The sequence below is a fragment of the Diaphorina citri genome, unplaced genomic scaffold (genome assembly GCF_000475195.1).
Source record: "Diaphorina citri unplaced genomic scaffold, Diaci psyllid genome assembly version 1.1 scaffold99, whole genome shotgun sequence".
Lineage (NCBI taxonomy): Eukaryota > Metazoa > Arthropoda > Insecta > Hemiptera > Psyllidae > Diaphorina > Diaphorina citri.
Window position 1 is genome coordinate 239783 of NW_007377536.1, and position 10485 is coordinate 250267.

The 10485-nt window shown below is 35.9% G+C and overlaps 2 protein-coding genes across 4 annotated transcripts in view; one reads left to right on the top strand and one right to left on the bottom strand.

The window, feature by feature from the left end:
* LOC103524434 (protein CutA homolog) overlaps positions 1–5407 on the top strand; it is a 9174-nt gene extending 3767 nt beyond the window's left edge. Inside the window, exons 1-3 of one of the 3 annotated variants that reach the window (XM_008489450.3) lie at positions 4208–4306; positions 4388–4519; positions 4804–5407. In XM_008489450.3, the coding sequence (XP_008487672.1) occupies positions 4414–4519; positions 4804–5219 (522 nt within the window). In that variant the 5' untranslated portion in view covers positions 4208–4306; positions 4388–4413 and the 3' untranslated portion in view covers positions 5220–5407. Of the gene's footprint in view, positions 1–4207; positions 4307–4387; positions 4520–4611; positions 4681–4757 lie in introns of those variants that run through there. The other 2 variants (XM_008489449.2, XM_026819867.1) reach the window with 2 other exon arrangements.
* LOC103524435 (carboxypeptidase A2) overlaps positions 1–6761 on the bottom strand; it is a gene marked incomplete in the record, with an annotated part of 9323 nt that extends 2562 nt beyond the window's left edge. Inside the window, 2 exon segments of the mRNA XM_017449614.2 lie at positions 1572–1797; positions 6145–6761. Coding sequence (XP_017305103.1) covers positions 1572–1797; positions 6145–6638 — 720 coding nt within the window.
* Between the last annotated feature and the right edge of the window lie 3724 nt (positions 6762–10485).

Genomic DNA, 10485 nt, shown 5'->3' on the forward strand with positions numbered 1-10485 from the left:
TTTGAAGTAGCTAACAAACTTACACAATATACTAAGCCTAGAAGTCCCCTAACACGATACATCCAATATGTATTATATAGGGTATACTGGAATACGTCATAAGCCTACACTATAGTGTAGTTAACACCATAGATAACCTAGGGCAACGGTAATAATGATAAGAACCTCCAGAGAGGAAAGAAAGTAAATAGACGTATGTATGAAGAATCCCTAACTATGACATCCAGCACACCAGAGCGTGAAAAGTAGCGGGGACGATGTCTCAGAACTATAATTGCAACTAGTTAAGTCACTCAGTCCCGCCAGAAAACATGACCCCAAATGCCGGGCAGATACGTATACGTGATATATCACCCCACATGGATTATCTTAATTCCCTCGGTAATAAGATGGAATGTTTATATTACAAAATTTTCATGCTCCTATTATTCACAATCAAGGTCGCGAACTGTGCACATACCGCAATCAATCTCTTGAATTGAAATCGTTTATAAAGTTCGAAGCTTTAGAATTATATTATTAAGCTTCGTATCGAGGAGGAACCTAGCGTATTCACCTGTGTCAAGTTATAGTATGACTATCACACCAACGTAATCTCCTCTATGTCAATGGATCGCTCAGAAAGCAGTTGTACACGATCTATGTTGGCGAGTCAAATGGTAAAAGAGACTGAAAACTGTTCCGAATGGAACTTTGCCACCTCAACATTTTGCAAATATATACTTGAATCCAAAACTTACATTCAGACCATTAAAACTAGCCTTTCAATATTTCCTCTGTATAAAGATTACTTACTTACCTACCCTACCGTCATTTTGTATAGTGAACAATTTTGGGAATAGCCCCGAGTGTAAAAATTAAGCAATTTGTTTTTAAAAGTGAAAGAGGTGCCCAGACCTATATGGGCCATATGCGCCCAAGGTTGTTACAGAGAGTATGCAAATTATCCTAAGTGCCATACAATACTAAAGTCCACCGCCTGCAATGTAAATGGTGTTAATTGGCCAAGCATCCACAGAGTTTTTTTTTCATACTTTTTTTTTTTCAAAAGAATTTTTCCAATAAAATCAAATTGTCTGACACCCTTCTACCTTAGCAAAATTATTTCTCTTACATACCTGCATGTTACTGTAATGAAAGTATTTAATTTAATTTGATAAAAAATACTCCCAAAAGGGTTCTACTGTCTAGATACTTGATGAAGGCATGGAATTCGCGAGAGAATATGAAGGTGGCCCATAGTTGACTTCAGTGACTTCCAGTCTGACTTGCAAGTTAGGCAACTTGATATTATGTTAACACTGTTAGTTTTATGAGTATAAGCGGGAACTTTAATAATGTCCAAAGCATACCTCAAATGCCCCTGTCACCACAAAGTCATGTCCATTCACCCACAATAGGAACACATCAATATTTTTTAAGAGCGAAACAACCAACCTCCAGAATCCAAAGTGTCCATTGTTCTAACGCAACCCATTACACACTGCCTGAGGTTGCCTATAATAAAGCTAAAGGAAGGTACCTACTTCGAGATCCAGTTACTGAGCCACTGTAAAGTGAAATGCCTCTATCTTGAAGAACTCTTTGATATTGAGGGTCAACTCTGGAGGGATAACAATGTCCACGGTTTTATTCTTGAGTAGGGGTGTCCAAAATTGCACACCAGTTTCGCCCTCCAAATTGCCTATGTCTTCTACTTCATCGTCATTTCGGGGCCGTACACGCAACAGTTGAAATCTTTTGTAGGACACCTTGCTCATCTTTGGTTTCATCATGGGTGAACTACGTACTCCACCTAGAAGAAAAAGTGAGATAAATAGGTATAATACCTACCTACCTATTAATTGCTTGTTTACTAACAAACTGACAAATCTGAAAACCCCCTTCTTCATTGGAACGTAGAGTATTCTTATCAAAGTAACAAAACTCCAAACATTGTAGGTTTGTACTCTAATTAAAACCTAACAGGAAGTTTCAATGATATTGAAATTTCGGCGTTTGATAATTGGGACACGGAAGTTCAAGTTATCGGTATTTTGTTCTGACCCCCTTCTTCATTGGAACGTAGAGTATTCTTATCAAAGTAACTGTACAAGACCTAGGGGAAATGATGCCTATTAGAAATCATTTTAGAAAACTGTAAAACAATTGATAAATCGAACAATGATAAAAAAAGAGGATATGTACTTAAATTATAATTTTATACATACCTGTGGGTAATAATCAAAAATGTGTGTTTGGAAACAATTTGGTTTGTCTTGAGGCTTGGAACAGACAAGAGGATATGTAGATTATAATTTTATACATACCTGTGGGTAATAATCAAAAATGTGTGTTTGGAAACAATTTGGTTTGTCTTGAGGCTTGGAACAGACCTAAATTTGACGGTTTCTACTCTGGAAGGTGAACATCTCAAGAGCTTAATAATAAATTCTAAAGCTTCGAACTTTATAAAACGATTTCAATTCAAAATGTTCTATTCACAGCGGACCATGATAATAGAAGAAATTTTTAAATAAAACATTTATTTAGGAATTAGAAAGTGAAATAGATCTATCAGCGGGATAACTATTGAATACTGAATGTCCCGCTCTTCGTGTTCTATTCACAGCGGATCATGACAATAGAAGAATTTTTTAAATAAAACATTTATTTAGGAATTAGAAAGTGAAATAGATCTATCAGCGGGATAACTATTGAATACTGAATGTCCCGCTCTTCACCGCTCTTGTGATAAGACTTCATAAACGCATGTTCATCATTTATCTAGGTACCTACTTACTTAGCTTTGTATGTAGGTACCTATTATAATACATATTGATCTTTAGGGCTTTAAAATGAGGTTAATTTTAATGTCATACCTATAGGTACCTAATACGAGTATAATACCAACTTCACCAACTTGGTTTCGAAGAAGACAATAAGGCGAGGGAGAAGAATTGTGGGCACCATGGTCAAAAGGTATCTTTTAATTTTTATTACCTAGTAGTCTCAATGGAAGGTCGTGGGTATAATCCTCGGGGAATAAGAATATTCCCAGGGATAGAAGTAGAGAGGAAATATAGGTAGAGCACAGATAGTCTTTCTGACTTTTCTCTTTCTGTAGTTCTTAAACCTAGACAAAACGTATTAGAGGTACTAAGAGAGGAAATATAGGTAGAGCACAGATAGTCTTTCTGACTTTTCTCTTTCTGTAGTTCTTAAACCTAGACAAAACGTATTAGAGGTACCGACCTACATATTATAGGTATACAAACACAATGTAATTTGAAACGTGAAATAGATTGTACCTAGGTAGAATGTTTTATTTTGACAATTGAAGTAAGTCTTGGGTATAAAGCGGCTTATTAAAGCCCCATTACATCAGTTTATGTAGGTACGCATCAATGGTACACAGAGAACCATTTTTAATTGAAAGTGATGAATTCAGGTACAGGATTTACCGGCATTTTTTTAATCGATTTATCTCGGGATCTAGAAGTCGTAGAAGAAAAAAATTCCATTGGTCCTCATATGTATTTCCTGCTCTATGACTTTGAAACATCACCCAAGTAAGCGCAACTGATCTATTGCCTTACAATTTTAATAAACTTACCGTTATATCGATGGTAACGATTCCATGTAAAACTATGACCCTTGTCTACTTTCAGTTCAGACTTCTGTGACGTGCTCAACAGTTTCGGATTTTGCTTGGCAATTGTTTTCTATGAACAAAAGAAATTTACCTTATAATACAGGATAGGCTATCGTATTTGTGAGAAATACGTAGGTGATATTGTATTGGAATTTGTTTTTATGTTTGGGTAATTATTAGCTAGCTTTACATTAGTAAACAAAAGAGTGACAGTTCACTAGCAGGACTTTAGTGGAATTTGTTTTTATGTTTGGGTAATTATTAGCTAGCTTTACATTAGTAAACAAAAGAGTGACAGTTCACTAGCAGGACTTTAGTCATGCGTCCTTTTTGCTTTTCTTAAGTGCACTTTTGCACTTGTGAGTTGTGCGATAATATTGCGATTACTGATAAGGTGATAACCTGATAACGATTAGGTAAACTGATTAAGAACGCTACAGGATTCTTTCCGTGACAGATCGTCCTTTTTGCTTTTCTTAAGTGCACTTTTGCACTTGTGAGTTGTGTGATAATATTGCGATTACTGATAAGGTGATAACCTGATAACGATTAGTTAAACTGATTAAGAACGCTACAGGATTCTTTCCGTGACAGACACCTCTTATTTTAGTCAATCGCAATACTTATTCCACAGAGGATTGTTGTTTTCAGTAACACAATCACAATTACAGTTTAGTGTTCAAAATATCCATGTTGTTTGTCAAGTTACCTGGTTTGATCTTGATCTCATTGATATCTCAGATCAGCAAATTCCTTACAGTTTAGTGTTCAAAATATCCATGTTGTTTGTCAAGTTACCTGGTTTGATCTTGATCTCATTGATATCTCAGATCAGCAAATTCTCAACTATAGCTTGTACCAAAACAAGCTCGTCTTACGAGCCTGGTAAGTCATTGGGGGATTGAGGGCCATTTCAGAAAATACCTCATGGGTGTGTTTTCTAGAGCACTCTGACAAATCTAGTCATTGAAATTTAATATGTTATTGCTTGGATGAGTTTCAAAGCCATTCTGAAAATATATTTCACAACACACAACATTCAAAAGGTGCAATATACAGATAGCCTAATGAAAGTGTTTATTCTTTTCATAGGAACACACTCAATCTCCTATGTGACTAAAAGGTGCAATATACAGATAGCCTAATGAAAGTGTTTATTCTTTTCATAGGAACACACTCAATCTCCTATGTGACTACCCCATCGGATGAAGTAGCTACCAAACTAGCTAAAGGTCTCTTATCACGGAAATTGGCTGCCTGTGTTAACATTATACCTGGGATCAAGTCCATGTTCCAATTCGCGGGCATGCTCCACACAGAGACTGAACATATGATGGTTATTAAAACCCACAATCATAACCTGCATAATATGACAAAGTGGGTCCATGAGAATCACCCGTATGGAATTTGTGAAGTTATCAGTACACCTATCACACATGGAAATCCTCTTTACCTGCAATGGATCTCGGATACTCTCGGATACTCGGATACTGTTCTACCCACTGGCCACGCGGGTCGAGGAGGCCCCGGGCATTTAGGAGCCCCGCAGGCGCCCCCTGCCAAAAAAGGCAAAAAATTGTCCTAGTTCCCATAAGGGGGCTAGGCCAAAAAATGCCCTGAGCCAAAAATGGGGCCCTTATTAGAACGCAGTCTGATTAGCCAAAAACCGAACCGAGTTTTTTGCTGAATTTACGTACCCCATTTCCACAAAAGAACTACCTACTAAAAGTGGGTTTCAAAAGCAAAAGTTTCACTTCAAACCTACATCATGGGAAAGCCCATATTCTCAGCTTTCCAAATGGTAACTCCCATTACATCAGTTTATGTAGGTACGCATCAATGGTACACAGAGAACCATTTTTAATTGAAAGTGATGAATTCAGGTACAGTGTTATTTAGGCGAGCATTCCGAAACGTTCTAAAAACCATTGGGACGTGATTGAAACTTACTGAATTGTACAGGGTCATTAGTTTGGTGATGAGACTAGGATTTTTCTTTCCCAAATCATTAGTTTGGACTAAAAGAATTAATTGACATTACAACGCTACGTGATAATAGGTTTTTGTGGTTGGATTGCTGAGTATGTTTGTACCTACTGCTTTCAAACTTACCTCTGAAGAAATATCGATAAATCCATTACAACGCTACGTGATAATAGGTTTTTGTGGTTGGATTGCTGAGTATGTTTGTACCTACTGCTTTCAAACTTACCTCTGAAGAAATAAAAGTGGGTTTCAAAAGCAAAAGTTTCACTTCAAACCTACATCATGGGAAAGCCCATATTCTCAGCTTTCCAAATTGGTAACTTATGTCTAATAAACATATCACAACCCAGTCTGGTGAGCCAAATACCGTAAATAGTGGAAGATTTTTACTTCGTTTTACGCGAAACCATTGCATTCAAATTGGTGGCAAAACGACGCGGCTCGTAGCGGCTCTCCAGTACCTACGTCTGACGAAAAAACTGTAAAATATAAAATGTAGGAAATTTTATTCTCTACATTTTGTTCTGAAGAAAGGAAACAAAATCATCTCCAATGCAGAGTCCAGAAAGTTGAATATACTCTCCCACATGCCCCCACTTGTACTGGTCGTTTGCTTGTAGTCTTCATACTTCCTCAAGTTTTTACTTCTCCTATAGTCGGGCACATTTGTGATAACTTCATTTTCCAACGATGCATTCTGTGCCCAATAATTATCCAATATGAGATCATTTTGATCGCTACTTAGATTCTTCTTCAGTTGACTAATTTGAGCGCTGTTCTCATGTGTGTCTTGGCCGTTAACTTGGCCATTAAATATGTTGTTCTGATATGTTGCAGGGTGCACACTGTTGTTTGTGTAGACACTTTCCTCTATGATTTCATTGGATCCAGATTGATTGCCTCTGAAGAATTGAAGATCGTGTTTGATCTTGTGCTTGGTGTCCGCGGTGTGCTCATGAACGCACGCTATATTATCTATAATCAATATGTAGACTAGACATTTATATAACTTTAACATATTTCACTAAACTTGTGCGCATTCTCCTCTACTGGTTGAAAAACTATTGACTCATGAACTCATCAAAGAAAGGTGCTCGTAGAAAATTCCATCCAAATTATATTAAAGAACCTTGTTAGTTACCACCAGATTTACGATACTGATTTCCGAATATCGTGAGTTAAGAGTGTAAAATCAAATTGAAACTCCAAAAACATTGTAGGTTTGTACTCTAATTGAAACCTAACAGGAAGTTTGAATGATATTGAAATTTCGGCGTTTGATAATTGGGACACGGAAGTTCAAGTTATCGGTATTTTGTTCTGAAGCTCATCAACAAATCAGAGCCTAGAATCTACAAGTAATATAGGTATGTATAGATTGTATAGGGTACTAATAGATACTTCATAGATATTATTAATCTCACTCTTGATCTTGATCTTCTGGTTTATGACTCATTATACCTATCAAAATCAGGTGTCTGCTTGAACGGATGGAAAGTATACTAATAGATTCTTCATAGATAGTATTAATCTCACTCTTGATCTTGATCTTCTGGTTTATGTTTATGACTCATTATACCTATCAAAATCAGGTGTCTGCTTGAACGGATGGAAAGTATATCCAATCTTGTAGATTTCTTTTCCACGAAATGTTCCAATTTATAGGGCCCCAACATACTTTAGCATGTGTACTTTGCAAGATATAATATCCGTATCTACGTCAAACGAGTGCTTTCATCTGGGGAGTACCCAATCTCAAAAGTGTGTTGTTTTTTCATGACTACAAAGAACGTTATTTCCTGCAAATGTATTTAGGAACCATCATGATATAGGTACATTTATAAGTATTGAACTAATGTCTTTCGCAAACTTTTGGAAAGTATGTTTGTAAATAATAACAAACAAGTACTAAAGGAAATCAAACAGAATAATGGAAAATAAACTGAATTAATATTTACTCAGATAGGTAGGAGGTGTAGGATTTACATACTATGCCCCAGACACGTGAAAATACAAGATATCAAAATTTTCCGATAGGGGTTTATGAGTTATCGACATTCCTCTGGACATCCGTTAGCATTCTTTTCTAGATAAGAGATGCAGCACTTTGAAACTTCAAAAACACTTGAAAGTCACTGAAATGAAAAAATAGCACGTTGAAATTTTGAAACACTATTAAATTAATTGAAAAAAAAAAAAAAAAACTTGTTATGTAGATATCTGCCAAACAATGTTTTCAGGGGAAAAGTCACATTATGTATTCAGTATTTTATATTAGGAACCTCACAACTTTCTATGGTTGCCTAAAGAGATTACCAACTAACTTTATTTGGCGACTTGTGCAGAAAAAATAAATTTAATAGAATGCATTCTTGCAATATTTGTTTTGTTAAGAAAGTGAGAAAAAAAATCGGAAGTTTAATTTAAATTTTACGGAAGAAAGAACTCTTATCTATTCTTTGTTAGGTTTTTATTGGACATGAAATTGTTTACTGAGAACCAGTTCCAAGTCAGACGTCTAGAAGATAAAAGTGGAGAAGCTACAGTGGCAGAAGTAGAGGAAGGGTTAGAGAGAAGAAACAATAATTTATGTAGAAATGTAGGTCATGTGTCTAGGTCCTGTTCTCTTGGTCTGTAGGTTCTATGACAAAGTGCTGTGAGAACTTAGGTTGGTAAAAAATGAAATTTCCCTCTAAACTTGGGTTAATTTAATGAGACAGCAAGAAAAACAGCCCTTTTCTTAAAAAAGAAATAGTTATTAACAAGTTAAAGAGAGGTGGCAAACTCAGTAGTGTAGTGGACTTCGAATCTGGAGGTTGGTGGTTCTAGACAAAGTCGGAAATGACATTAGTGAGACATCATTTAAGTGTAATTATTTATATTATTCAAAAACTTCTCTCTAAAGTGTTCGTTCTGTTTCAATTTTTGTGAGAACTCCTAAACTGGTAACGGTATTTACCGACCAAGAAACCATTAGATATTTAGTACCATAATTTTATCATTATTCAAAAACTTCTCTCTAAAGTGTTCCTTCTGTTTCAATTTTTGTGAGAACTCCTAAACTGGTAACGGTATTTACCGACCAAGAAACCATTAGATATTTAGTACCATAATTTTATCTTTGCCATATCTCTATTATGAAAATAAGTTAAATCTAATCAGACCTATTCTGGAAATTGGTTGCCATTCCTTTGTTGCAAGTGCTCATTACACATAAATGTTCACTCATCTTGAAGATTAATGGTTGACACATATTTACATTATGAAAATTTTAATAGTCATCATTATACACTTGACTTGGCTGTTTGTTACTCGGCATATCTAATTGTACAGGGTCCCGAACAAATCCCTCACAACCCCAATGTCTCTCTAATCCTATTTCGATCGTGATTAAAGAAAATCAGTACCTATGTACCTACCTACCTACCTACCTACCTACCTAATTTGTTTAATATTCAGTTTATTATTATTCTTGATTTGATTTTTTGATTTTACTTTCATGTAATGATTTAATTTGTTTAATATTCAGTTTATTATCATTCTTGATTTGATTTTTTGATTTTACTTTCATGTAATGATTTAAAATCAACCCGTTCTCCCTTTATTCCCACTATATTGTTTAAGTCAACCATCCATTTATTGGCCTTTCTCGGCGTAGCTTAACACAGGAGACGCACCCGTTCTCCCTTTATTCCCACTATATTGTTTAAGTCAACCATCCATTTATTGGCCTTTCTCGGCGTAGCTTAACACAGGAGACGCGTCCAATCTTGTAGATTTCTTTTCCACGAAATGTTCCAATTTATAGGGCTCCAACATACTTTAGCATGTGTACTTTGCAAGATATAATATCCGTATCTACGTCAAACGAGTGCTTTCATCTGGGGAGTACCCAATCTCTCCGCTTACACATTTCATTTCTGTTCGCTTGTTTAAAAAGTTTCTGATTTCTTTATTCTGATCTTTGCATGTGGGGAGTACCCAATCTCTCCGCTTACACATTTCATTTCTGTTCGCTTGTTTAAAAAGTTTCTGATTTCTTTATTCTGATCTTTGCATAGCTGCTCCTTGGGGGAACCCCATACGATTTTAGCAGACTTGTTTTCATACAGGATTAAGTAGTAGTTTTATGTTTGAACCTAACCCTTTATTTTCAGCTGTTTGCAAGTTATTCAAGGGGTTTTAAACTTGAAACCCTGTATATCGAGTAGTTTTATGTTTGAACCTAACCCTTTATTTTCAGCTGTTTGCAAGTTATTCAAGGGGTTTTAAACTTGAAACCCTGTATATCGACTTGGGGGAACCCCATACGATTTTAGCAGACTTGTTTTCATACAAGGTTAGTAGTTTTATGTTTGAACCTAACCCTTTATTTTCAGCTGTTTGCAAGTTATTCAAGGGGTTTTAAACTTGAAACCCTGTATATCGATTCCAGCTCTATTTTAGACATATTTCTCGCCTAACAAGATATCAGTCTGTGTTTATTATCTTAGATCTGAGCCTGGCTCCTGTAAAGATGAAAGTGCATATTGTCCATTTAAATGCTGAATATACATTTAATCGCAACACTATCTACAATCTGAAATTTGCTTACAATAGGTAGAGGTTTTTTGTGTATTCCACTCACCTTTGTATGTATGTACTTGCTAGCTTGCAACATATGTGGCCAGTCGTTTCTATCAGATATTGCTCTTTTGAGTTGTTGCTGATAAGAGCAGCCCATCAGTTGTTCAATTTTTTTCGTCAAAATTGCCGGGGTCTTCCTTAGGTCTCTTTCCCATCAGTCTTCCTTCGATTATGCTGTTGATGAAAACATTCTGCCTCAGTAGATTACAGGTTTACTTTAATGAGACGCAAAGTAATTA